Source organism: Microtus pennsylvanicus, chromosome 12 (assembly GCF_037038515.1).
Source record: "Microtus pennsylvanicus isolate mMicPen1 chromosome 12, mMicPen1.hap1, whole genome shotgun sequence".
In the NCBI taxonomy this organism is placed as follows: Eukaryota; Metazoa; Chordata; class Mammalia; order Rodentia; family Cricetidae; genus Microtus; species Microtus pennsylvanicus.
Window position 1 is genome coordinate 29,519,310 of NC_134590.1, and position 25,465 is coordinate 29,544,774.

Here is a 25,465-nt window from a genome sequence, read left to right on the forward strand (position 1 = left end):
CTTCCTTCCTTCTTTCCTTCCTTCCTTCCTCAAGCTTCTTCTATTCTCTCCTGCCCTCCTCTCTCCTCCTTTCTTCTCCCCTCTCCTCCTCTCCTCCCCTCCCCTTCCCTTCTCTCCCCTCCTTTTCTCTCTCCTCCTCTTTTTCTCCCTTCACTCCTCTCTTCTCCTCTCTCTTCCCTCCCCTCCCTTCCCTCCTATTTTTTTCTCCCTCCCTTTCTTTCTGCATACCATGGGGAGTTTTGGGGACTGAGCTCAGGTCATCAGGTTTGGAGGAAAGCACCTTTACCAATTGAGTCACCTCGCCAGCTCTTGTTTAAGTTTCAAGGCTCTAGGTACAGGACTACTGATCTTTGTACCCAGGTGGGTCGTCCTGAGGAGGGTTAGCTCTGACTGGGTGGGCTTCTTTTCTCTCGAGGTCTGGATAGGAGCCATACATGGAGCATAGTAATGGAGATATCAAGGGCCATCCCTGTAGCTCCCTTTTGACGCCGCTCTGATGCCAGGTCCTGATGACATCCTTCCTCAGTTAGTGTGGATTGTACGTACCCACTACCATGCTCATTCATCATTCAGATCACTTACGCTGTGGTGTAATTATTTCGGGTGTAAACTAGCCGGGCGACTGCCGGGAACACAGCCCGCCGCTCCTTTTACAACAATGCTGTGTGTTCTGGCATGTGTTTCAGATCCCATGATCTTGAAGCCTAAACCAACAATACAGGCAGTGGAATGCACTTTGCCGTCTGAGATATTTGTTCTCTGAAGTCAAATAGCAGAGCGTGTTAGAGAGCTGAGGGATACCGGGAGAGACAAAGGCATACATCACCATCATCATCATGGAAAATCTTGATTAGCATTTCCTAGGAAATGGCTGGGCAGGATGGAGGTTGAGCTAAGAGAGGAAGTCCTTTGGGCCTTGCACAACCCAATCTGGACACTTAAGACCCTCCGAGCTGGAGGGTGAGGAAGGCCTCTATTCGTAATTTAAAATTGCAGTAGCATTAGAAAGTTAGCACCGTATCCTCACTGTTTATTTTCTTACTTTAGAATCCCGGGATCTTCAATGGCAGGAGAAAGAGCGACCAGAAGACCGAGATGAATTTTAACACTATCCTAGAAGAGATTCTTATTAAACGGTCCCAGCAGAAAAAGAAGACATCCCCGCTAAACTACAAAGAGAGACTTTTTGTACTTACCAAGTCCGTGTTAACCTACTACGAGGGTCGAGCGGAGGTAGGAGACAGTCTATTCTGCCGCATTCAGTGTTGGTACCATTGAGCAGGTGATGCTCCCCACTGAGTTAGTGTACTTGAGGTTATGGTTTGTTGTTATTTGGACTTGAAAGGTGAGATTTAGCATGTGCTAGAATTTGGCACAAGTCTGTCGTTATAGGTTAAGATATATGGCTATGCATTTGGTGTCAGAACTAATATTAATCTGCCAGAGAAAATACATTCTGCTTTTCCTGTTTGTTATAGGTCCTTATTGAATCTATTAGGCTTTTCCCCACAACCCATCATACTATGTCTCCGAGCCCAAGCTGCTTTGTGTGAACCTTTCTTCATTACTTGAAGCTTAGGTGAACCATTTATTGAAGTTGATTGCAGAGGAATTCTTCAACTCTTGATGCCGAGCATCTCCTGCAGTGATCTTTGCTGGGGCAGGGAGAGCAGAGAAGCGGAGTCTCGTGAGCTCCTGATGTGGGGTGTTGCGATACAGTGAGGCGTTTGCTAGGCAGCTTCTAGCTTTCCGCAAGGAATGTGAATGAGTGGCTCTCTCTGGGCCAATTTAAAATCTTGCCATGGCGGACATGGTCTTTTCACTACTGCCATAGTCTTCTGTTCTAGAAGTTCCTTTGGGGTGTAGAGAATGACTGGGAACTGGATTTCTCTTGACAGCATGCTTCAGCACAGATGACGATGGCGAATGTCTGGTGGGCCTGGTGTTTGGGCTCAGTCTGGGCGTTTCTCTCAGATGTTGCTTTGCTTGTTTCTTATTCCGTGTTTTGGTTCCCTTCATTTGTACAGAATGGCATTGCTTTTCCTGGACAATCTCAGCTCCGCCATTTCTGCTGTGGCGTACCACCTTGACCTGTGCTATTCTTCAGACTCACACCCCACAGAACCAGATTCCCTTAACTAAAAAAACCCCAAATCCTGCAAACCAAAGCTTCAAAACTTTTACTGTAAAACTAGAGCTGAGGTGAGACCATGCTCACTCTTCATCCTGTTCACTGTGAACACATACATAGGTGTGCCTAGAACCATAAATGTGACTGGTTATGTCGACTGCCTTAGTCCTACTGAGAAGTGTCATATTTCATGATATGTATGCTAAATTTCTTTTTGTTATCCAAGAAGTTCATAAATCCAATAGAGTTTTAGATAAGAATTACCAGAAATAGGGATCATCTTAAAATTGCAAGCAGATTTGGAGGGAAAGAATAAGCTTTTGATGTATGGCAATGATTTGTTATAGCTTGGATTTAATATAGTTATTCCAGGAGAGGAATAGAAACACAGCAGCGAGAGTGGTAAAAGGCAGCACTTTACCAGCCCCAAACCTGCAGAAGCCTACATTGTCAACTTAGAAATATATACTGATACTGTTGAAGTTCAACACAGGGAGGGCTCAGAGATGGCTCGGTGGTTAAAAGCGCTGACAGTTCCTTCAGAGAACCTGTGTTTGATTCTCTGCATCCACATGTATTCTCACAGCCAGCTATTACCTCTAGTTCCAGAGGTTCTGATGGCCTGTTCTGGCTTCTGTGGGAGCCAGGCATGTATGAGATGCACAGATATACATACGGGCAATACACTGTACCCAGAAAGAGAAAGTACAGCACATGGTCAGCTCACTCTGAGGATGTTTAGTCTGTAGTTGGTCCTGGATGTCTGTGAGGGGGTGGTTCCTTTCATCTCATACGCTCAGATCTATTCAATAAAATAGTGCAGCATTTGCACATAACCTGTGCACTTTCGCTTGTGTATTTTAAATGACCTGTACATTGCTTATAATACCAGATACAATACTGATGCTATAAAAATACTCATCCTATATTCCTTAGGAAATAATAGCGTGAGAAAAGTCTGTGTATGTTCAAACAGATGCATTTTTCCCTTTCAAATATTTTCCAGGGTTGATTGACTGTGGACTCAGAACCTATAGATCTGCAAGGCTAACTGTGCGAAGTTAAAAGTGCCCCGACTGTTTAAGCAGAATGAAAACACAGGGATCCCTTCTTATTTCAGATCCCAGTCTCTCTCTGAATGTCGGGTGGCTTCAGTCATGGTGAGAACCGTACAGGGCAGATTGAGGTGGTTGTCCCACATGTAGAAGTCCCTCTTCTAACCCTTATTCAGAGTCTGTGTCTTTTCTGATTCACCGGCCCCATGACCCCAGCCACTAGCTGAGTTTCTTTCCTGATTCCCGCCCCCCCTCAGCTCCTCTAATGTGTGGGGGTGGCATTTTAAGTTCTCATGATTTCTGCTGTCATGGATGGGCTGGCATTCCTTAGTGACTGGTCACAGAGCTCTTGACTCTCACAGTCAATAGCTGTTGGGGGTAGGGATGTAGCCAGGCGCTTAGCATGTTCCAAACCATTGACTAGATCCCCGTCCCTAAACATTGACTAGATTCTGATAAGAATGAAGAATGAAGTAACTACCAACAATACTGGGAAGACTTCCGAGGGGCACCTCTCAGCCCATCTTCTAGAAAATCCTAGAGACGGTTCACCCCGGCATCACTGCCCTGTCTGGGGGGCATGTGTCGGTGCCCGTTTGCAGTGGATGAACCTTCTGCTTTTTTGTTTCTTTTCTTCGAATCACTATTCAAAAGCAGAGTGAGGAGGGGAACCCACGAGACTGTTGAGTTAGAAAGTAAGATTCTAGAGCTGGGCTGTGAAAACCACTGGAATCACTGAGACATTTACATTTTCTATAGCTCTTCCGTCTTCACACGAAAGCTGGTGAAGAGACTGTCTGTTGCTTCAGTATCCCCATTCTTGGCCCCCTCATGGCCGCTGGATGCTTTGTTAGAACTCGGAGTTAATCACGATGCCCACCCTTCCTTCAGTCTCTGCACCCGACCCCAGCAACAGGACGGCAAAAGCCTTTTCTGAGACGGTTCCTGCTGACTTCACTTACGGGGCTTTTCAAAGTTCTCCAGAGATCCTGTTTTAGACAGATCATCAGAAACCCGGTTAAAATACCTCCTGGAAGTCTCATATTGAGGAACTAGTGTTTCAGGTTACCTTGGGCTGTTGATTTTTTTTTTTAGTATGCCCTTTTTTTCTCTCTTTTGTTGGTTAATTCGTTGACGTCTGGGCATGTTCCAGTGAACTGGGAAGCAGAGATCACGACAGTTTATGGTACACCATCTTCCGGTACCACAGACCGTGGAGGTTCGTGAGCGATGCTGCTTTCTACCCAGGGAACCAGATGACAGATGGACTAGGCTGCTTGACCTTCCTGGGGAGGCTCCATGGGACATGGGGATGGGAGTCAGGGAAGTGCAAGACTGGAGTTTGTGCAAGAAAAATGCCTACTGGATACTGGCAAGAGAAAATGGTGCGGTGTTGAATAAAAGAAACCACATGGTATGCGAATTTTGCAACAGTTGTTAGCTGAGGAAGCAGGCCACTTTAGACTGGGCCCTGGTGCTCTGTGGCTGGTTTGCTGCCTGCAATACTGTGCTAGGCAGCATGACACTACAAATAGACTGTGAGGTCGGAGGGGCTTCAACAGTGTGGCAGGGCCCCTGAGAAAGCTTCTTTGTCAGACTATCTTTGGATTGCCAACCCCCACATAACGACTTGGAGACTTATCATCAATTATGAAAGCTTGGCCTTTAGCTTAGGTTTATTTTCAACTAGCTCTTATAGCTTAATTAACCTTTTTTTTTTTTTAGTCTACATTCTGCCACGCAGCTAAGTCACTTCCTCTCAGTACTGCATGCTCAACTTGGTCCGAGTCTGCTGGTTAAAATCACACAACTAGATTCCTCTTCTTCTTCCTCTTTCTCCTTAGAAATCCCAGCTGTCCCCTCCTGCCTAACCATTGGCCATTCAGCTCTTTATTAAGCCAATCAGAAGGCACCTTTGGCAAAGACACATCTTTACAGTGCATACAAATATTCCCCAATGTCCCCTGCTCTGCCTCCGTGCCTAGAGTCACCATGAGGGCTTCCTAACAGTGCTGGATAATTTTAAGTCAACTTGACACAAGCTTAAAGTCATTTGAGAGGAGGGAATTCCAATTAAGAAAATGCTTCCATAAAATCAGGCTGTAGGCAAGCCCGTAGGACATTTCTTAATTAGTGATTGATGGAGGAGGGCCCAGCCCATTGTGAGTGGGTGCTACCCCTGGGTTGGTGATCTTGAGTTCTATAAGAAGGCAGGTTGAGAAAGTCATGGAAGCAAAGCAAGCAAGCAAGCACATTCCTCCATAGCCTCTGCATCAGCTCCTGCCTCCAGGCTCCCTGCTTGTTTGAGATCCTGCCTTGACTTCCTTAAATGATGGATTACAATGTGGAAGTGTAATTCAAAGAAACCCTTTCCTTCCCAACTTGCTTTTGGTCATCACAGTGGTATCCTAATTAAGACACCAACTAAGACAGCGCTTGCTCACAGTTCAGCTGTGAGTTATCACAGTGGGAGAATGCAAAACAAAAGCAGTTTCTAGGCACCAGGTGAGGTACAAACAATAAAGGATGTGCCTGATCCTCTCATACTGTGACAGTGAGCATGTCTGCGAGGGACGATTGCTATAGATTCAGTACCCATCGTGTTTGTCTTAGGAGATACCAAAATTACACGTGTTAGAAGAATAGCAGCTGTTTAGCACAAGTCATACTTGTGGTTGGATGAGGTACAGCGAGCCACCCTGACCAGCTTTAGAAATGTCAAAGTTGCCAGACACTCACCAGTGGCCGACTCTGCAAGCAGGTATTTCTTAGCCTAGTGTTCTCGGTGTGACTTTTGGAACACGGTATGTGCTGGCCGCAATGCTGAGTATGTTTGTTTCACGCACACGGCTTATTCGGTTTCCTTTCAGAATGAGGAACCAAGGCAAAGAAAGATAAGAACCTTGCATAGGGTGTGCCATGCCATACTAGAAGTTGCACATTCTTGCAAGAAATTGCAGGGCTGTTTCTTCAAAGCCTGTCTTTGAAACCACTTTCCTGCTCCAGGAAAAATTAGGGTAAGAGAAAAAAAAAAGGAAAGAAAGAAGAGAACCATTACTGCATTCTCTGTAATACAGATAAAATTTTACTGTAGAGGATATTTTACTATTTCCAGTTAAAACTGTTTTGAATTTTTTTTTTGTATTGAGAAAAACATTCACACTGAACAGTTTTTTCTCTAGTCTGCCTCTAATTGGATGCCCTAAAATAACATTTTCAATTTGTGTATGGAGTTTAAAATGATTTTATGTAGATTGTATCTTTTTATACGCCTAGCTTCATTTTCATCTCCATTTTGACACAAGCACACATCTGATGTGGTGGTTCCAGAGAGGCCTCTGTGCCAGGACGATGGTGCCACATCACGCAAGCTCGTGGAGACAGGAACTCCTGGGATTGGCCCCTCTCTGGCCCCTGCCCTATGTATCTGTCACTCTGTTTGCTTGATCATTTTATTATGTCAGTAGTAACAGGGTTGCTTGGTAAATTCTAGAAAATTCTCGAGCTTGAAGAAGTGGTTGTGGGAAGTTGTGGTTTGGAATGAAGTCAAACAGAAGTTCCTAGTAACCTAGAGACCCATCCTATAAGTTCTAAAGTAAACAGGACGGAACCCTTGGCCCATGAGTATGTATTAGCTTGTGCAGTTTTAGAGCTGAGTTAAATTGTAGGATAATGAAAAAGAAAGACTTTTTTTTTCTCTTTTTCAGCTTCCCAAAGGCCGTGGCAGGGATCATAGCTTGCCCATCTTTGTATTTCTGAGACTTTGGTACAGGGTGGACACTCAGTTCGTCATACATAGTTGAATGGGTTCAGGGGAGCTAGGGAGACTGTTACTCTAGAATCAGGTTTATCCGTGACCACCAGATGTTGATTCACTGGGATTCCCTGACAGGACAATGGAAGCCATCAGTTACAGTTATGATGTCACAGGCTGCTGCATGCCTTGGAAAACTCTTGTATTCTGGAGGGTGTCCTGGGCCATATGAGGAGTGTTCTCTTAACTAGAAGTTCTCAGTAATACAGAGAGAGAGACACCAAGATGAATGTTTCTTTCATTGTAAATTAGTTCACCCCCAAGTGGAACCCTGGGGTATACGGGCTTTCTAGTCCCTTTCTGAAGGTTCGTATCTTGCAGCACGTCATGCATGCTGGGAAGTCGGTATGGCATGGGAAAATAACCCCGTTTGCTGCAGACCCTCTGAAAGCAGAGTTACTGCTCCAGATGTCATAGCCCACCCCTCATCCCAGGCTTGCAGCAAACACTGGGAGGGTGCACCTGGAACCATGAATAGAACCATGCCTTAGTTTTCTCCTATGCATATGTATCTCTGATAAGGCTTAATGAAAATTTTATATATAGAAAGAGTTACTAATATTTAAGAGCAAACAGAGGAATCATTTTTATAGCAAAATTGCTACTGGAATATAAATATTTTAGTATTACTACAATTGATCTGATACCTGAGTTGGCTGCTAATTTGTGATAGATACAGTATAAATACATTGGATGATGGGTTGTTCATGTCCCAGGTGTGATGGACTTAGATATCCTAAAATATTATCCCACCACTCAAAATGGCATTAAATTTAAAACTTATAAATTGTTTAGTTCTTGGAGCTGGAGAGATGGCTTAGAGGTTAAGAGCACTGACTACGCTTCCAGAGGACCTGGGTTCAATTCCCAGCACACACATGAAAGCTCACAACTTTCTGTAACTCCAGTTCCAAGGGACCCGACACCCTCACCCAAGACATACATGAAGGCAAAACACCAATGCACATAAGCTAAAATAAATGAAAAAATTGTTTAGTTCTGAAATTTTCCATTTAATAATTTTGGACCATGATTGATTTCAGGTAATCAAACTTTAGGAAGCAAGACCATGGATGAGCAAAAATTTTTGTATTTCATGGTTAATACAGTGGTTAGTGTAATATCATTATTAATTTTTTTTTGAGGCAAGGTGTCTCTGTGTAACTCTGGCTGTCCTAGAGCTCTCTCGTAGACCAGCTTGGCCTCAAACTCAGAGAGAACCACCTGCCTCTGCCTCCAAGTCCAATACGATATTTTTCACGCTCTCAGAATCAACTGTATCATTACATGAAAAACCATTTTATTAGCATTTGAAACTCTCTGTTTCTGAAATAAATAAATATTATACCAGCTTTTCATTTATATTTTGCTTCCCTTTCTTATGTCTCCTCTTCAAATTTTGACTTTTATTGATTGTCTTCTCCTTGGTACCGACCTTCTGCCTCATTAATCATTTAAAAACACCAAGATGCCAGATCGGAAGTCTAAAGGTTTGACCCTACATTAATTTGCTAAATTAATTATTTTCCCTGGATAATATTAAACTTTTTGTCCCCTTAGGAAGCTGATAACTTTCAAAAAATCTTTTAAAAGATTTCTTTTATTATATGAATGTTTTACATGCATTGAGGTCAGAAGATGGTGTCTGTGAACCACCACTTGGGTGCTGGGAGTCAAACCTGGGTCCTCTGCAAGAACAAGTGCTTTTAAACAGAGCCGTCTCTGCAGCCCCACATGGACACTATCCATATCAATATCCAGACACTGGAGCCGACGCTGGAGCCACATCTCCTTCAAGTGCCTCTAAGTTTTACCGTTTGTTGTCTCTTCCTCCTCCATTCTCAATCCACTTGGTGTGGGGTAGAGCTAGGCGGATCTCTGAGTTCAAGGCCAGCCTGGTCTACAGAGAGAGTTCCAGAACAGGCTCCAAAGCTACACAGAAAAACCCTGTCTCAAAAACCCAAAAAGAAAAGGAAAAAAAAAATCAACATTTTCTTGTGTAAGTGGTATTGTCTGGTTTAATTTATTTATACTATGTAGCTCTGAGCAGCAAAAATCAACAAAATGGTTCCCACCAAGTTTCCTTTGTTGAATTTTCACAAGCCCTAGCTCTCAGCAATTTTTAGTGATAACCAAAAGTCAAGTTTGCATCGAAGTTTTATTTAGTTCTCTTTTCCCCACTGAATATATTCAAAAGACTGCTGAAGGGACCAAAGGCAATTATGGAAAATCCGGCTTCCACAAAGTTTGGGAAGTAGCACAGATGAACCCAGCTGGTTCTCTCCACCTCTCTCTTCCCGTTTGCCTGCCGTACAGTGACTGCCTTGTCTTTGTCACAACTGTGGCAACTTCCTGTAGACGTCCCTTTCAAAGTACTCTGCTGTCAGTTAATGTTAACAGGCATTTTGTTTCAGGAACTGCAGGGCTACAGATTCTGAGAGCCTGGAGCTGCTTCCTTGGGATCCCCAGTTTCCTCTAAGTGTTGACTGATAAGAGAAGGGATGGTGCGGACAACACCAGAGGCGTGCCTGCACGCACGCGCGCACACACACTCTTACCCACTTAACACAAACACACACCCTACCCCCCAACACATATATATGCACCCTGTCCCCTAATACACACATGCCCTACCTCACTAACACACACACCCAACCCCTCTAACACACAAACAAACCCTACCCCTAACACATACACTCACACCTTACCCTACTAACATAGATACACATTCTACCCCCAATACACACAAACACCCTACACAATACATACCCTAACCCCTAACACACACACACACCCTACCTCACTAACACACCACACACACATGCACACACACAGAATAGGGATGATTGGACTTACCTTGGGAGACTGTTTATGGAATGGAATATGCTTTAGTTGCAAACATAGAAACTGTTGTGATTATTTTCTTTGATGTATAGAGGTTGGGAGGTGTTGTAAGGGTTTTCAGATCGTCTTCCAAGAGCAGGAACACAAGAAAGGATAGGCAGAGAGAAGTCATTTCATGCAAAGGGGACATGCGCAAAGGCACCGAGGGTAAAGTTGGACTTGGCGAGTCTGGAGCTTTTATACTCCTAGACCTATGTGTGTACTAAATACATACATACATACATACTCATACAAAGGGGTGATTGATTGGTTGTCGTGATGGAGAATTAGACATTTTCAGAGCCAAAGAGACTTTGAGGAACGACCTCCAGACTGTCCAGTTTTGGAAACTCAGGGTAAGGAAGTGATTTGCATCCGGTCACCCAGTAACTGCTAGGAGCCTGGACCAAGTGCTCGCTTTCTGATTACACCACTTGAGTTCTGGAAACTGAAGTAAGTTGTGCAAACAAGTTAGGGCACTCTGCCTTATCAGATAACGTGGTGGCGTGAAGTTGTAGCAGATCCCAGCAGGATCAGCATGGAGCCCTGTGGGAGAGCCAGTGACTCCTGAGGCCCTGGGTTCAATACCAGTTCCAAGGGAAGAGGGCGTGTACAGGGGATAGTCTGATTGATGATTGCCCAGAGACTTTAGCTTAAGAACCTCGTCCCTGTGAAGTAAGCACCACAGCCCCTTCTCTCTCATCTTTTGGACATTCCCTGGGTAAACACCTCACTCTTTCTGAATGTCTGCACATTCATTCCTGTGATATCTGTGCTCCCGTTTTCCCTGACCAGTATCAGCACCTAATAATTTCCCTGAGACCCCAAATTGTTTAATAATTTAAGCGTGCCAGTACTTCACACCTGTTAACCCCAGCGAGTTTCTGCTGCTGGGGGGCCTGTGCTTCACACCTGCTAACCCCAGCGAGCTTCTGCTGCTGGGGAGCCTGTGCTGTGAGCAGAAAGCGTGCAGGGAAGGCAGAAACAGCTCTAGACGCTGCCACGGTGGCTGCCACTCTCGCCCAGCTTCTTTTTGTTGTTTAGAGGACATCCATCATGTAAATTTAGAAGCAGGCTGTTGTGTGTGTGTGTGTGTTAAAGTATTTACTGATGTTAGTCTCTCCCAGAGTAAAAAGCAGACATTACCGTATACGAACAGCCACCGGAAGACATCGCATGACGATTTGAAAAAGTGAAATTACATTTTGAGTTGTTTCGAAAAGGTAGCAAAGCACAGGCAGAAGGGGACTTAGAGGCGCATGCGCCACTCACCAGTGAACACAATGGAATGACTAGTTTTGTATCCTGACACTGTTAGCTTAGGACTCTGTGAATAGGCTGGACCTCCAAGATACCTGTTGAGGTTTAATGATTACCAGTGAGACTGTTAGCTGTTTCTTAACCCAACTTTATGTTTGTCTTTTTTGTTTTTAATTTTTAATTTTTTTTCTTCTTATATAGTCCAGGGATGTCTTAGACTCACTACAGAGCCTAAACTGGCCTTAAACTGCCCCCCCCCAAGACTGGATTATAGGCACAAAATGCTGTTCATGGCTTAACTTTCTTTTTTCTCATTTTAGAAAACAGTCTCTAAGATTAGCAAATGCATTGGTAAATTTCCCAAAAGAAAAATTGTTCAAAATGTGACAATATAGCTGTTTATTCAGTAAAAATGTGAGTAAGAAGCTTAACAAACTGCTAGTGCTCCATAGTCCGTTGTGAGGAAGGCCTTTCCCGTTATTATTCTATGGTATTGAGGAAGGCGCGCGAACGGGCCCCATTCCTTCCTGATGAGACTGTAGCACGCATGTTTTGATCCTCCTGGAGGGTTGGGGTGTAACCTACTGGAGTCATGTGCTTTCCTTTGTAATATGGGGTTCAGCTCATCTGCCTGGGCGTGGTGGGGGACCAGTCAGTTGTGACAGAATGGGAGAAGCAGGGATAATGGAGAGAATGATCCTGGGGCCAGTTCAGCTCAGTCTGATGGGACCCCAGTTTTACCTCTGTGGGGTCTTGCGAGTTTCTCATACTGCCTCGGCTCTGCAGGGAAATCAGCCTGGCTTCCCCACCTGTATTTCTTGTTCCTCATCTTCATGGGCAGAGTTGTTTGCGGACGCTGTGGCTTTCTGATTACCCTGGACTCTCGGCTTTCCAGATGTGCGATGGTGCCATTGTGCCTATGGAGGGGTTCCAGGATCCTTTCTATGCAAAAACTTGATACAGAGATCCTTGGAGGCATAGAGGCTCTGCATACATACCCATGCGGCTCCATCTGCTCAGCCTTCCCATAAATGAAGCCTGTAAGTTATCCACAGCTTCGTCACACTGACTCACAAGTGAAGACCCCAGGGACAGCCAAGTCAGGTGCACTGTTTGGCAAGGTGCCTCAAGCTGTCTTATCTCTCTGGCTAGCACACTGGCTGTTAAACCACACGGTGCTACTTTCCACCCAGGGGGACTTCCTTAGACATCTTCTCTGGCCACCTTGGTGTGTGTACTTCCTTCCTTTTCCCTTCCTCTGGCTCTGTGTATCAGGCCATGAAAAGGGCACCCTTTGCCAGTCCACTTACCCTGCTTCTTCCTTAAGAAAGACTACGCGCTGTGTTTGTTAAGGGAGACTGCACTGTGGAAAGTGGTGGGTACCTTATGATTTAAGACAATTAGAGCCCAAGGTCCATTTGCATTTACTCGCAATTGAAGTGTCCACTTGGGCCTTTTTCTCTTAGGCTGTCTGCCTTCATTTACTTTTTACAAGATATAGAATATATATTCTAAGTCAAGCCATCGTCTGTATGTGCTTTATACTTGTGTTTGTGGTTTGTGGCTTGTCTAGCTCTCCTGTTCTAAAATTAGATTACAATTTTGAATTTATTGGTGTATGTGTGTACGCATGCGCCGTGTCGCCTGTGTGGAGGTCAGAGAATAACTTTCAGGGGTTGGTTTTCCCTCTACAATGGGTTCTGGGGATTGAACTCAGGTCATCTGGCTTGGGTTCAGATATCTAACCAATCCCTTGTCCAGTTACTTTTGTGTGTGTATGTGTGCACGTATATATTTCCTCTTATTGTGATATAATAGGCATAACCTAAATTTACCATTGTAACCATTTAAAGGAACAAGTCAGTGACCTTACTGTTGTATAAAAGCCACAAAAATTCAGTTCCATCAATCCAAGCAGAAATTATCTCCATTAAAAAAAAAAAGAAAACTCAAAAGCCTCAATTCCCCACTCCTTTCCGCTCCTGCCAACCATCAGCTTGCCTCCTGTCTCTGGACTGGATTGTTACAGAGATAGGATTACATGATAAGTATTCTCTTGTTCATGACCGCTTTCACTAAGCTTGATGGCGTCTAGCATCTCTCATGCTGTAGTATGTCTTTTTATGTCATCCCTTTTGCTGGCTACATAATACTCTGTTGTATTGGTGTGCCGTATTCTGTTGATTCGTATAAATAACTATTTCGATTACTGTTATATTTTGGCTGTTGTAAACAGCTGCTGTGAATATTCATGTTTCTGTGTAGACCTAGGCTTTCATTTCTCTTCTCTATAGAAGTTGAATTGCTCCGCCGATGAGAAACTATGTTTTCTCTTGATTTTTTTTTTATTTTGTTTTTTGGTGTTAGGCTGGCTTTGAACTTGTGGTCCTCCTCTCTCTGCATCTTGAGAGTGTGCCTTACAAGTATGTGACATCCATCACACCTGTGTTCAGCAAATTGTCCACCGCTCTTGTTTCTCCTGTGTACTCGCGTCCTTCCGTGAAGCGGTGCCTCGCTGTTGTTTTGCCTTAGGCAGACACTGTTGAGTGTCTTCACGTACCTTAATTAGAAAAAAATGGCTATAGGCTATAGCTCATCTGGCAGGACTGACACTTCCAGCCCCCACGGATGCACTAATCAATGTCTAGCACCCGGGGGACCTGGTTTTTAGCTTTGTCAAGTTCTGTGGTATATTTCCACTGTGTCTGCCATCTGATGTCCAGCATGATGTTGAGGACAGAACTAGGTAAGGATGCTCTCAGTGGCTCCAGCACAACAGAGGGGAGGAGGGCATGAAGGGAGCTCCATCGAGGATGCCTGACAGTGCATGCAGGGCCCTGCAAAGCCACTGTGCCATTCACGTGTTAGTCTGGAGAGAGAAGGATTGGGTATTTATTATCCACCCTGGCTCTTTAAACACTGTCTTTGAGGCAGGCTGTACTGTCTTAAAGAAATCCTAAGCTGAGGAGACTTAAATAATCAGCTGCTGGCTCCCAGCTAATTAGAGTCAAAGTGAGGATTGAAGTAGCCTGGGTCTTCGTTACAGCAGAGCGCTCTTCTGCTCATTAAGTATTATGGGTTAGAGTTTCCCTAACCTACCCCAGGCTTGGTGCTTTGCAGATTCGAGATTTAGTACATTGCTGTGTTCAGGTCTGTCATTTGTTAGGTGAGACTATGCAGAGCCAGATGAAGAAGGGGGGAAGGCTCAATTAGTGAAGTCTGCAAGGGACCCTGGTGTGAGCTTCCAAAAGTCCACTTCCGGGCAGTGACCTCAGACACGCTCAATTAAACCCAGCAGGGACTGAAACTCACTCAATGCCTTCTTTCTTGTGTGCCCCTGACTCCAGACTTCCAGGGTGAAAGCAGGCGCTCAGAGAAACTGTTTGTTTTTATAAACTGTTTCAGGCCAGTGAGTCACTCAGAGCTAGGAACAGTGACAGCGTCCCCAAGCCTTCCGAAGACTAGCTGTCCGCCTCAGTGTGCTGTTTTCTGTGCAGGGATCAGAGGCAGAAGGGGAGAAGTGGCAGGAGGAGGGAGCCAGCCTGTCTGTTATGATCTGTAGGGAACTGGATGGAGCATGGCTTCCTAAGCTTGCCTGCCTAGTTGAACAGATGTGCACACATGTTTAGTGCCTTTGTCTAGTATGTGACTGCCCCCCCTGCCCCCCGGGCTTGGAAGTTTCTGTGGTGTTCCTCCCAAGGGGGATGAATTCCGACTGCCTAAGCAGATGTCCCTGAGTGACTTCCCAAGCCTGACTGAATTCTTGGTGACTTTTTCCCCATGCAAGGCTTTCTCCAGAACAGCTGAGCTCTGCAGTTTGTGTTCCAGAACCCCAGACACGCTTTCTCCTCGGATTTACTTTCTACACTGGTGAAGTCTTTTCCTCCGCCTGGCTTCCTTTGTGTCTGGGTCACGTGCGGAGGTGACCGAGTTCATTGTGGGTGTCCAGTTGTCTGGGCACATTCCAGGGACTCTTCTGTGGGGGGAGCTGTTCTGGGGAGGAGCCAGCCCTTGTCCTGAGAGGCCCCTCCCACTTCTTCTGAGTTTCCAGCACAGAGTAAGGAGGTATGGGCAGCTCACTTGCCTCTCAGCTCTCAGGTCCAGGGAAGACTTCTTCTCCTGCTGTCTTTTATTGTTTCCACTCCTCTGGTGTGAAGACCAGAAGGCTGGGAGAGTTGGTCAGAACAGGGTTTTTGACTGACTTACAGAGCCCTGGTCTTGACATCCTGTGGTCCTCCCTCCCACTCACTAGTTCACGTGACACCGAGCATCAGTGTCCTCAACTGTGAAACAGAGATGATGACAATTACAGCCTTATAGGGGTAGCATGCCCTCAGGTAAGCAATGCCTCTGAAAGGGACACTAAATAAGTTTGGAGCAAAGCCTGGCTTGAGTGAGCCTCGGAGGGAAGTCAGTGATGTTGCTGTTGTGAACGCTCAGGGTACCTGGACCTATTCTAGTTTTGAGCACTTGTTTAGATTTGAGAGGAAAAAATGCCTTGCCCTCTACCTTGCATTTCTTTAAAACTTAAAGGATGCCTAACTGAAATTGGTTTCGAGACAGGGTTTCTTTGTAGTTTTGGGGCTTGTCCTGGAGCTCGCTCTGTAGACCAGGCTGGCGTTGAACTCACAAAGATCTGCTGTCTCTGCCTCCCAGTGCTGGGATTAAAGGCGTGCACCACTGCCGCCCAGCCATTGTGTAGCTCTTTTAACCAGTAATGGACATTTTAAGATTATCATTTGAGGGAACTTCCAGAGCTAGTGTGTTCTGGGGCTCTGTTCATAGTTCCTGCTGGCTCAGTGAGCTGAAGGCTTGGCTCCAGGGGTCAGATACACATGAATAATTTCCCTGCTTCTCCTGTTGGGGGGAAGGGGGACCATCCACAGTCTGCCCCCAGCTTGTCTCTGCAGGTAGAGCCGTAATTATGAACCTGAATGTGGATGCATGTAGTGAAGAGGCTGGCCTGGAACCCTGTATGTTGGCCAGGCTTACCTCAGACTCTACCTGCTGCTGCTTCCCAAGTGCTGCTATTAAAGCCATGTGTCACCACGCACGACCGCCATCCCTTCATTCACCTTTTTCAGCTGCTGCGAGGCTCTGTTGGGTCCTGTTACCTCTGTCACTTTGAGCACAGTTGGAAGAAATATTCCTGGGCCTTCTCGATGGCCCTGGCTCTTTGTTCAGTGAGTGATTGGCAGTGTCTGCCTATGTCAATTCCATGGCTCTTGTTCTGGTGGCTTCTTGTCCCCCTCAATGGCTGTTCTTTTCTGGCCGGCTTCCCAGATGTGGTCATTACTCACTGTTTCTTCCCAGTTGGCATTTGCCTTAGGAGACACTGTCTTTCCATGGCTTCTGTTAGTGTCTTTTCTTGACAGTTTTCCCTGTTCTTCAACCACATGTATTCTGAAGTCTGGACTCACCTGGTTCTATAATTCTACCTATATATAGCTCAACCCTGCCATTTTCCCTTTATTTCCACCACCACCTTAATCCAAGCCAGCGCTGCTTCTTAGGTGAATATAGTAACACCAGTCTGTATGAGAGCTCAGTTACCTGGTGCCATACTGGCTTCAAATGTAGAAACTGTTTTTCCTCTCTCAATGTGGATGTTGGAAGTAAAGCCTGGAGGCAACTGTTCAGAACTCATAGGGCTGGATACAAACTAGAAATCTTGATTTTTGTGTTTCTTGCCTAGCTTAGGTCTTTTACTGTGGCCCGTGATGGCCACCGACACTCTATGCCATCTTATCTGAATGGAAGCTGAAAGAGGCAAGAGACGCAGAGGCAGGAGGGTACCTCTCCCACCAGAACCGCCTTTAGCAATCTTCCCTTGTGCTTCTCACAAAGACTTTCCATCATTCTTACTGGTCAGAACTTAGCCACATGGTCAGATCTAGGTACAGACTCCTTTGTCTGGACAACAGCATACCGACCTCAGAGTAGGTGTCATTAATAGAGAATGGGTATTGTGGTAGACAGCTAGCAATCCCTGTGCATTGTTAGAGGAGGCCCCTTGTTCATTTCCGGCTGCTCAGACCCAAAATAATTACACAGAAACTGTATTAATTAAATCACTGCTTGGCTCTAGCTTCTTATTGGCTAACTCTTACACATTAATCTAACCCATTTCTATTAATCTGTGTATCGCCATGTGGCAGTGGCTTACGGGCAAAGTTTCATCATGTCTGACTTTGGCAGCAGCTCCATGGCTTCTCTCTGACTCTCCCCTTCTTTCTCCCAGCATACAGCCTAGCTTTCTCTGCCTAGTTTTGTTCTTCCCTGCCATAGGCTCAAAGCAGTTCTTTATTCATTAACCAATAAAAGCAACACATAGACAGAAGGACTTCCCACACCAGTGCATGCTAACAGTCTCCTCTTTCCCTTCTCCTCCAGTCCACTATACACAGTGATAACAAGAGAAATAGAACCACGTGCTTCCCTGTGACTTGTTAGGATCGTCACATTATCCCCCACACACCCCAGATGAGTAGCCACTGCCTGCCAGCTCTCAAGTATCTGCATCCCTTCTCCTCTTCACTTCCCTCTGCTCTCCTGAGTTCTGGTCCTTGAAGGCATCCCAACATGGACTCCTAAGCATTGGCTGTGTTCTCTTTCCATAGCACGTCTCCCTCCATTGACTGACTCAGTCCTATCCATTTCAGCCCCAGCTCAGTAATCACATCTTCCCCTAGTTCCACTCCACTGTTCCTGATTAGGATAGAATTCCCCATGTGGACACGGGACGCAGCTCAGTGCAGTGGAAGTACCCAGCATGCTGTGGGCCCTAGGGTCAATCCTTAGGCACCACCCCAGATAGCAACTCAACACCCAATCTATGTACTTCTCTATGCAATAGCATTTTCCACGTTTACTTTTTAATTACTTGTCTCTGCTTTAACGTGAGTTGGTTTTAGTTTATTATCAGCAAAATTATATTACCCTCTTTCTCTGGTGAATGTAGGATCCAGGACTGAGGGGGCCTGTGGCAGACTGCTTTTGTGTTCCATCTCAGGAAAGGAGAACGGGAGAGAACTGTCTTGCCAGGCAGCCAGAGTACAGAGCAGGGCTCGGAATGGCGTCTGGAGCCATCCCACCAAGCTCACACGATGCTGCTCATCCTAAAGGGAGCTGGCTTCCCAGGTGCACACTCTGTGGGCTTTGGAGCCAGCAGCTGCTCTCACTCTCCAGCTGTGACAGTGGACATTGGAGCAAACTCAGAGTCTCAGTTCCCTCACATGTCAGCGGAGCAAACACCCTCTCCACAAGGCTGTATGTACGTCCTCGCCTGGCTGAATATTCCAGACTTCTCTGTCAATGTGGCTTAGAAGACAGGGAGATGGCAGGAGCAGAGATGGAGTACAATTCCCTCATCACTTCCTCGATGATAGATACTTTGCGCAGTGGAAAAGCAAGATTGGCTCCTGGCTTAGGAACAGAAGGGCTTTGAAGCCTTTTTTTAGTTTTTTTTTTTTTTAAACAAATACTTATACAGCATGGAGAGGAGGGGGAAACCCCTCTTCTTCTCTGCTGATTTTAGTTTTTCTGGCAGAGGCCCTAAAAATTAGACTATCAGAAGATAAACAGGAGAAATCCAGTACTTCTTCCAAGTGCGTGGGCACCTTCACGTGGAGAAGGAAGATGCAAAGAGATGGCGCAGAGCTGAAAACTCGTGTTCCTGGCTGACAGCCTCGGCTAGCACAAAAATCAAAGATGGCACAGGTGGCCTGCACAGGGCTCAGACAGTGTAGCAACTGCTTTTTGTGTTGTGCAGAATTCCCGACACAGAAGCTGACGAGAGGAAAGATTTGCTTTGGCCCATAGTTTCAGTCCATCGTGGCAGTGGGAGTGTGTGGGAGACAGGCCTGGAAACAGAGCAGTACCTGAAGCAGGGCCAGGCTGTGACCCAAGACCTGGCTCCTGTGACCTACCATCACCAACAGGGCCCGACTGTTTATCTGCAGTAGTGTTCTCAACTTGTGGGTCATGAGCCCCATGAAGAGGGGTAAGGGTCGCATTTTGGATGTTTATATTATGATTCATAACAGTACTTCATATGAAAATAATGGTATGGCTGGGAGTCACCACAACCTGAGGATCTGTATTAAAGGGTTGTAGCATTAAGAAGGTGGAGAACTAGTGCTCTACAGCCTTTCAACACAGCACAGCCCAATATTTAAACATACACCTTAGAGGACATTTCCCATTCAAACCACACGCATAGATCTCTGTCAGCTCCTTGTCCAAGCTAGTGTTTTTTACTGATGCTGTGGAGAGCCCTGCTCCCTCCCCACCAGGGGACTTCAGGAAGAAGGCTGGCTGGTGCACTTTCCCTGTACCCACTATTTTCACGGTGCTTTTAATGGAAAATAGTCACATCTCTTGGTCGTCTACTGGGGGTAGTGCCTCCTTTCCGAAGTGCTCACCGTGGCAATGTGCTCTGTAAGTCAGTACTGACTTTATTCTCATGACTGTGAGGCAAGTACACTCATTCCTTTAACAGAAGAGGAAACTGAAGAACAGAGAAGTCAAAGAACCTGCCCAGAGTCCCAGAATGTGTTGCAGAGTCAGGAACCGAGCACAGGCAGGGTGATCCCAAAACTCAGAGCCACGACACCATGCCACCCCTATATAAGTCTCTGATCGCTTTTGACTGGCCAAACTATGTATTTACATAGGAGTCCAACATGGATTAATGTTGCTGTTTGCCAGCATCTGAGACCGTCGCTAACGCTTGCCTGACTGGTATCCACTTGCCTTTGAACTGCTTGACTTAAGGAAGAGAAGCATTTGGGCCAACGTGTCCCCGGCTCTTGTGCACTAAAGGCCGGGAAGTGCTCACTTCACTGGATGAATCAGTCCTGGTTTTGGTTCCGTGCTGTCAGTGTGACAGAGCTGAAATAGCCTCGAAGGGTAAAAATAGCCCAGTCACATGAGGCGCCAGTCATCCTTTTTGAAAAGATTTGCAAAACCTGAGGAAGTCAAGGTAAGCTGCTTTACAGAGAGCAACAGATGTTAAAGCCAGCCATGGTGGCCTGAGCCTGTCATCCCAGAACTTGGGAAGCGGATGTAGGAGGATGGCCGCAAGTTCAAGTCCAGTCCCTCTGCGTATTAACGGGGCAGTCAGGACTTCAGAGCAAGATCCTGTGTCAGAAAAGAAAAGAAAAGAATAAATGTGGCGGGCAGTGGTCATTTCTGTTGTTCTCTTAAAACCTTAGCGATCGCCGGGCGATGGTGGTGCACGCCTTTAATCCCAGCACTCGGGAGGCAGAGGCAGGCGGATCTCTGTGAGTTCGAGACCAGCCTGGTCTACAGAGCTAGTTCCAGGACAGGCTCAAAAGCCACAGGGAAACCCTGTCTTGAAAAACCAAAAAAAAAAAAAAAAACAAAAACAAAAAAAAAAAAAAAACCTTAGCGATCTTCCTCCTTCATCACGTCCCAAACCAGGTTCTCATCCCATTTTATTTGGCATTTTATTTGCCAAGCTTTGGCACCAGCCCTCCCATGTGCCTTATTGGGGTCCTGAAGGTAGGTATGAGAGACTTTCCTTAAAGTCTCGTGTCTTATGCTTTCACACTTCCTAGGCCTCCTGTGGTTTTGAGAGTGTTAGTAGCTACCTGCCTGTCAGCTTTTATTAGCCAATGAGAGTAATACATGTTCGTAGTGTAGAAAAGGATTGTTCCACAGCAGGTAGGTACAGCGAAATGTGTCCCTAGGAATTGTTATTGCCTGCATTGGTACAGTCTTACATGAATATTATTCTTGATTTAAGGAATGGAAATGAAAGTGTTGCCTTGAGTTTTTCACGTCCTGTTTTTATTCTGTATATTACTTATAGTCCTTGGTCTTAGGCAAGAGCCTGGACAACAATAGGAATATTACTTTTAAAGGCTTAATCTTCACAATGAAGCCTCTCTTCTGTGTAACCGCTAGCTTGTTAATGTAAAACCTTCCCCCCGCTTCTATGGTAGGTTGTGGTGTTTTTGCTCTCCACTAGATCTCATCCTTATTAAAAGAAGACAATTAATCAACCACGAAATTAGAAAAGCCTTTAGGTTTTATTTCTTCTGCTTTTTCTGATCCTGGAAGGGTCTGTCTCAACTTATTTTCACTGGACACAAGAAACTGCCGTTGCCCCCCGCACTTCCCTGACTCTCCCTGATTAATGGCACCTGCTTGGGACTTGTTCTTTGAATTCTGCACCCAGTGGAAGAGGAAAAAGTTATCTTCTGAATAGATAGGCCTTTGGGGTTTATTTGAGACTTTCAGTAGGATGTATCCCCCTTTTCTGTGAACAAGCAATTGGGACCTCTGTATCCTTCCCATATTGAACTTGAACTTTCGTAACAAACACTTTTCTTCTTAACCTGAGCAAGCATGTGCTTGTAAGATTTCCAAGGTCAATGAATTGTTTCTGCTTTGACCTCTGTCGTGATACTTTGTGTCCGTGATTTTGCAGAAGTCAGTAGTTTGAACGCGACTAAATGAAGGCGGGATCAAGGCAAGCTTGCGGATTGAAGTAGACACAGATGAAGCGCAGTGGATGCCAGCACAAGCTTTGGGGCTTTATGCGGGTTGAGGACCGCAGGTTCTAGGAGTTGTAAATTTCGTCTTTTTTGTTGGCGATCCATATCTTATTCTTTTGTGATTATATTTCACATACATTATTATATGTTTTTAGTTTCTTTGGTCGGCATTCTCTGGATGCGTCTGTCGTGGACCTGCTGTGTCAGCAGCTTCTTTGGCATTGTCTGTTTTAGCACACTGACTAGGAACGAGGCTGACGGGATCTGAAACTGTGTGGTGGCACTGAGGGACCCCATGGTAGGACAGTGGTGAGTGTACCGACAGGTTCCTCACAGCTGGAACTGGGAGAAAGGGTGGGAGAGCGTACACGGCGCACAGTCAAGCGAGCGTGTGCACACCCGGAGAATTCTTCGGCTCCAACAAGAACCATTTTTATCACACCCAAATACATAGTCAGCTTTACCCCGCCCCCTTTGTTCACCTTTTGTTCATATTTAGCTTGTTAACTTGTTTTGGCCTCATAACTTCACAGTGATATAAGCACAAGACACTTATATTCTGTGCTCTGTCCACACATAACCAAGTGATAGCAAATGAATTAAATTCATATAGCTCTGAAGAATTTAGGACTGAGTTCGGATTCAGGGAAGATTGTGACTTTGGGTTAATGAATTGTATTCTCCATGGCTTGATTTCTCTGTGTGTAAAATGGAGTGGAAGAGTCCTCACAACACTGTGAGGACTTCCTGAAGTCCTCTGTGTGCAGGGCTGACGTGGTAGCTGGCCCACAGCGACTGAATGTGGGTGACGAGCGCAGTGTGATTACTCTTCTGTAAGCGTCCATAAGTGTTCAAGCTCGAGAAACCCGGTGGCTTCTTTAACAAGTGTTTTAGGTAAAAGTGTTTTTGCTCAGCGTCTTGTGATATTCAGTCAGCCTCATAACCCCTCAGACATTGTTTCCTGGCGGCTTCCCAGAGTATTTGTAAACTATAATTTATGTTAGTGAGGGCTCTCCAGAGCAACAGAACCAGTAAGGTAAAGTGTGTGTGTGTGTGTGTGTGTGTGTGTGTGTGTGTTATGCGTATGTGTATATGCACATATAGACAGGGAAGTTGTTATGATATATGTATATATCAGACAATGCCAAAGAAGCTGCTGACAGCTTATATATAAGATTGATTATAAGAACAAGCTTCTGTGACCATGGAGTTGAGAAGTGCCACAGTCTGCCATGTGCAGTCTAGAGATTCCAAAGCCAGTGATAGTTTGGGACAAATCATAAAGTTTGAGACTCATAAGAACCAGTGGTGGAACTTTTCAATCCGTAGCCAGAAGATTGAGACCTAAAGATGGGGAGGAGGCTGTGACATGAGTCCCCAAAGCCAAGAAGCCAGAGCTCGATGTTTGGGGTTCCAACAGATGAGTACACTGGCTGGTTACTTTTCTCTTTCTTATGAAAGTACCTAACAAAAGCAACTGAAGGAAGCAAAGGCTTATTTGGCTCATAGCTCGCATGCATCCGTCATGGTGTCAGGAGGTTGAGGCAGCTGGTCACATTGCAGAAAGTGATGGAATCCAGTACTTAGCCCCCTTTGCTTTTTTCATTCGGTCTGGGATCCGAGCCCATAGAATGGTGTGTCTCCTACATTTAGGCAGTGTCTTTGTGCTTCAGTTAGCTAATCCAGATAGCCCTTCACAGATATGCTCGTAGGTTTTGACCAAACACTGGGCAGGAAGTGACTTAAAGAAGGGAAGATGTATCGTGGCTCATGTTTTAAGGATATAGTCTATCACGGGGAAGTCACGACAGCTAGAAGGGCTCAGGTCTGTGGGAGCAAGAACGTGAGTCTGCTTTCTCGACTCTTCCCAAACTAATGGGACAGAAAGAGGAGCCAGGCTACCCAAGTTCTGCCCCTCCGCTTCTTCTCATTGGACTCCACCTCCCAAAGGTTCCATATTTTCCCTGGCGTGCTGTCACCTGGACCTTCCAAACCATAACAGCCAGTGAGCCTATCTCAGATACAGCGCCCTGCTTCCAGCCCCTTCTGCCACTCAGTCACGTGTGGCTTTAGGCAAGGTCTGTTTTATCTCGGCATCTACCTTCCTCGCTGAAGCTGGCAGTGCTTTGGGATGGTGTACAGGGGACTTAAAGCTTTGAAAAGCCCAGAGGCTGTGCATGAGAGAACACTATGCCCCAGCGTAAGAAAACATTACTGCCGCGGTTCTTTGTGTATTAGCTGTTGAGTCAACATCTAAGTCTGAGGCAGCCTTTTTAGCTTGGCGTATTCTAAAACGAGTGTGAGGCAGTCTCACTTCCCCTTCATTTTAAGTTTTGTGGGCAGGGGTAAAAAAAAGGCTGCATAAGTAAAATTTACATGAAAAAAGGTAGTGATGTTGGTTATGTCTCCCCAGGCCCCAGTGTTCACAAAAACATGGAGTAGAGTATAACAATAATGAATTAATTGTCTTACTGGAAGAAATGTTAAAGAGCTATCTATCTGTCTATTATCTATCTGTCTGTCTGTCTGTCTGTCTATCATCTATCTATCTATCTATCTATCTATCTATCTATCTATCTATCATCTGTCTGTCTGTCTGTCTATCATCGATCTATCTATCATCTATCATCAATCTATCATCGATCTATCTGTCTATCTATCTACATAGAGAGAAAACCCTTCTTGTTTCTGATAGTACTTTTCCAAGGCCCCTGGCTTCTCCAAGGTTCCTGGGTGGTTTTGAAAAGCTGACACACCAAGAGCTACAAGGGGGAACAAGAGTTCCAAGAGTTACATGGAACCAGACGTACAACGAGCACATGACTCGTGATGGTAACTCTGGGTGCCCTGTGAGTAGCTTAGCGTGGCAGGCCTTCTTACCCTCTGAGCTGCCTGACCTGCCAGGGGTACCTTGAGATGTGGCCACACCAGACACTGCTGTGCCTACCGCAGAAGTGCTGTGAAGAGCGGAAACATTTATCTACACTGAGGGTGGCCATAAGCATTTCCAGCTGCTTCCAAACATCTGCAGCAGCTTGTTTAATAGTTACTCAAGTCCTTCCCAGTGTTCCACTCTCCAACCTGATTGTCCTTTGCTTTTCTCTGTCATGGCTCATTGTATCAACTCAAACTCCAAGCTGTGCTTCCCACTGTTCGTGCACTGTTGAATTCTGTATTGAATCCCCAGTGTGGCAAGAACAGCTAATTATTAGCCCAAGAGAGCTTCGGAGCAAGAGTCCTCCGAGCTTGTGAGCACTGAGAATATGGTGAGCGAGTGGTCAATGGCTTTGAGTATGGTATGTCCCCAACAATAATTACTTTTTTGAGAATATGCCTGGTTATCTAGCACTCCTTGTTACCGGTTGAGACTCAAGCAGGATAGACCCCAAATCCTCAGCCTTGTATGTGAGCATTGCCTAATTTGGTCTCAAACAGCCTTTTTTGGGGTCATTTCCTACACTTCTGATTCAGCCATTGTGCATATCTTTCAGTTCCCCAAACACTCAAGAGTTCTTTTGTGTTTTTTTTTTTTTTTTTGCAACCTGAAACCTTCTTTGTTTTCTCTGCCGAGAAGCTGCTCTTTATCCTTTGAAAACCAGGTCTGAATGCCACTTCCTTAAAAACCCCAACTCCTCTAGCCTCACCCCCACCCACCTCTGGGCTTTCTCATTCTCAGATTAGGAATCATCCTCTCTTTCACCCATGGTGTTCGGTGAAGTCTTGTAGAAACCCTCTGCTCTCTACCGTACCTCAGAGACTTCAGCACACAGCCCCGGAGCTGGCAGAATGAGGCAATGAA

The 25,465-nt window shown here is 45.5% G+C and overlaps 1 protein-coding gene across 3 annotated transcripts in view; it reads left to right on the forward strand.

Moving 5' to 3' along the window:
* The window catches only part of Tec (tec protein tyrosine kinase), a 111,815-nt gene that overhangs the window by 40,390 nt on the left and 45,960 nt on the right, over positions 1 to 25,465 (forward strand). For all 3 annotated transcript variants that reach the window (XM_075943117.1, XM_075943118.1, XM_075943119.1), the window contains exon 3: positions 1,048 to 1,233. In XM_075943117.1, the coding sequence (XP_075799232.1) occupies positions 1,096 to 1,233 (138 nt within the window). In that variant the 5' untranslated portion in view covers positions 1,048 to 1,095. The remainder of the gene's footprint in view (positions 1 to 1,047; positions 1,234 to 25,465) is intronic.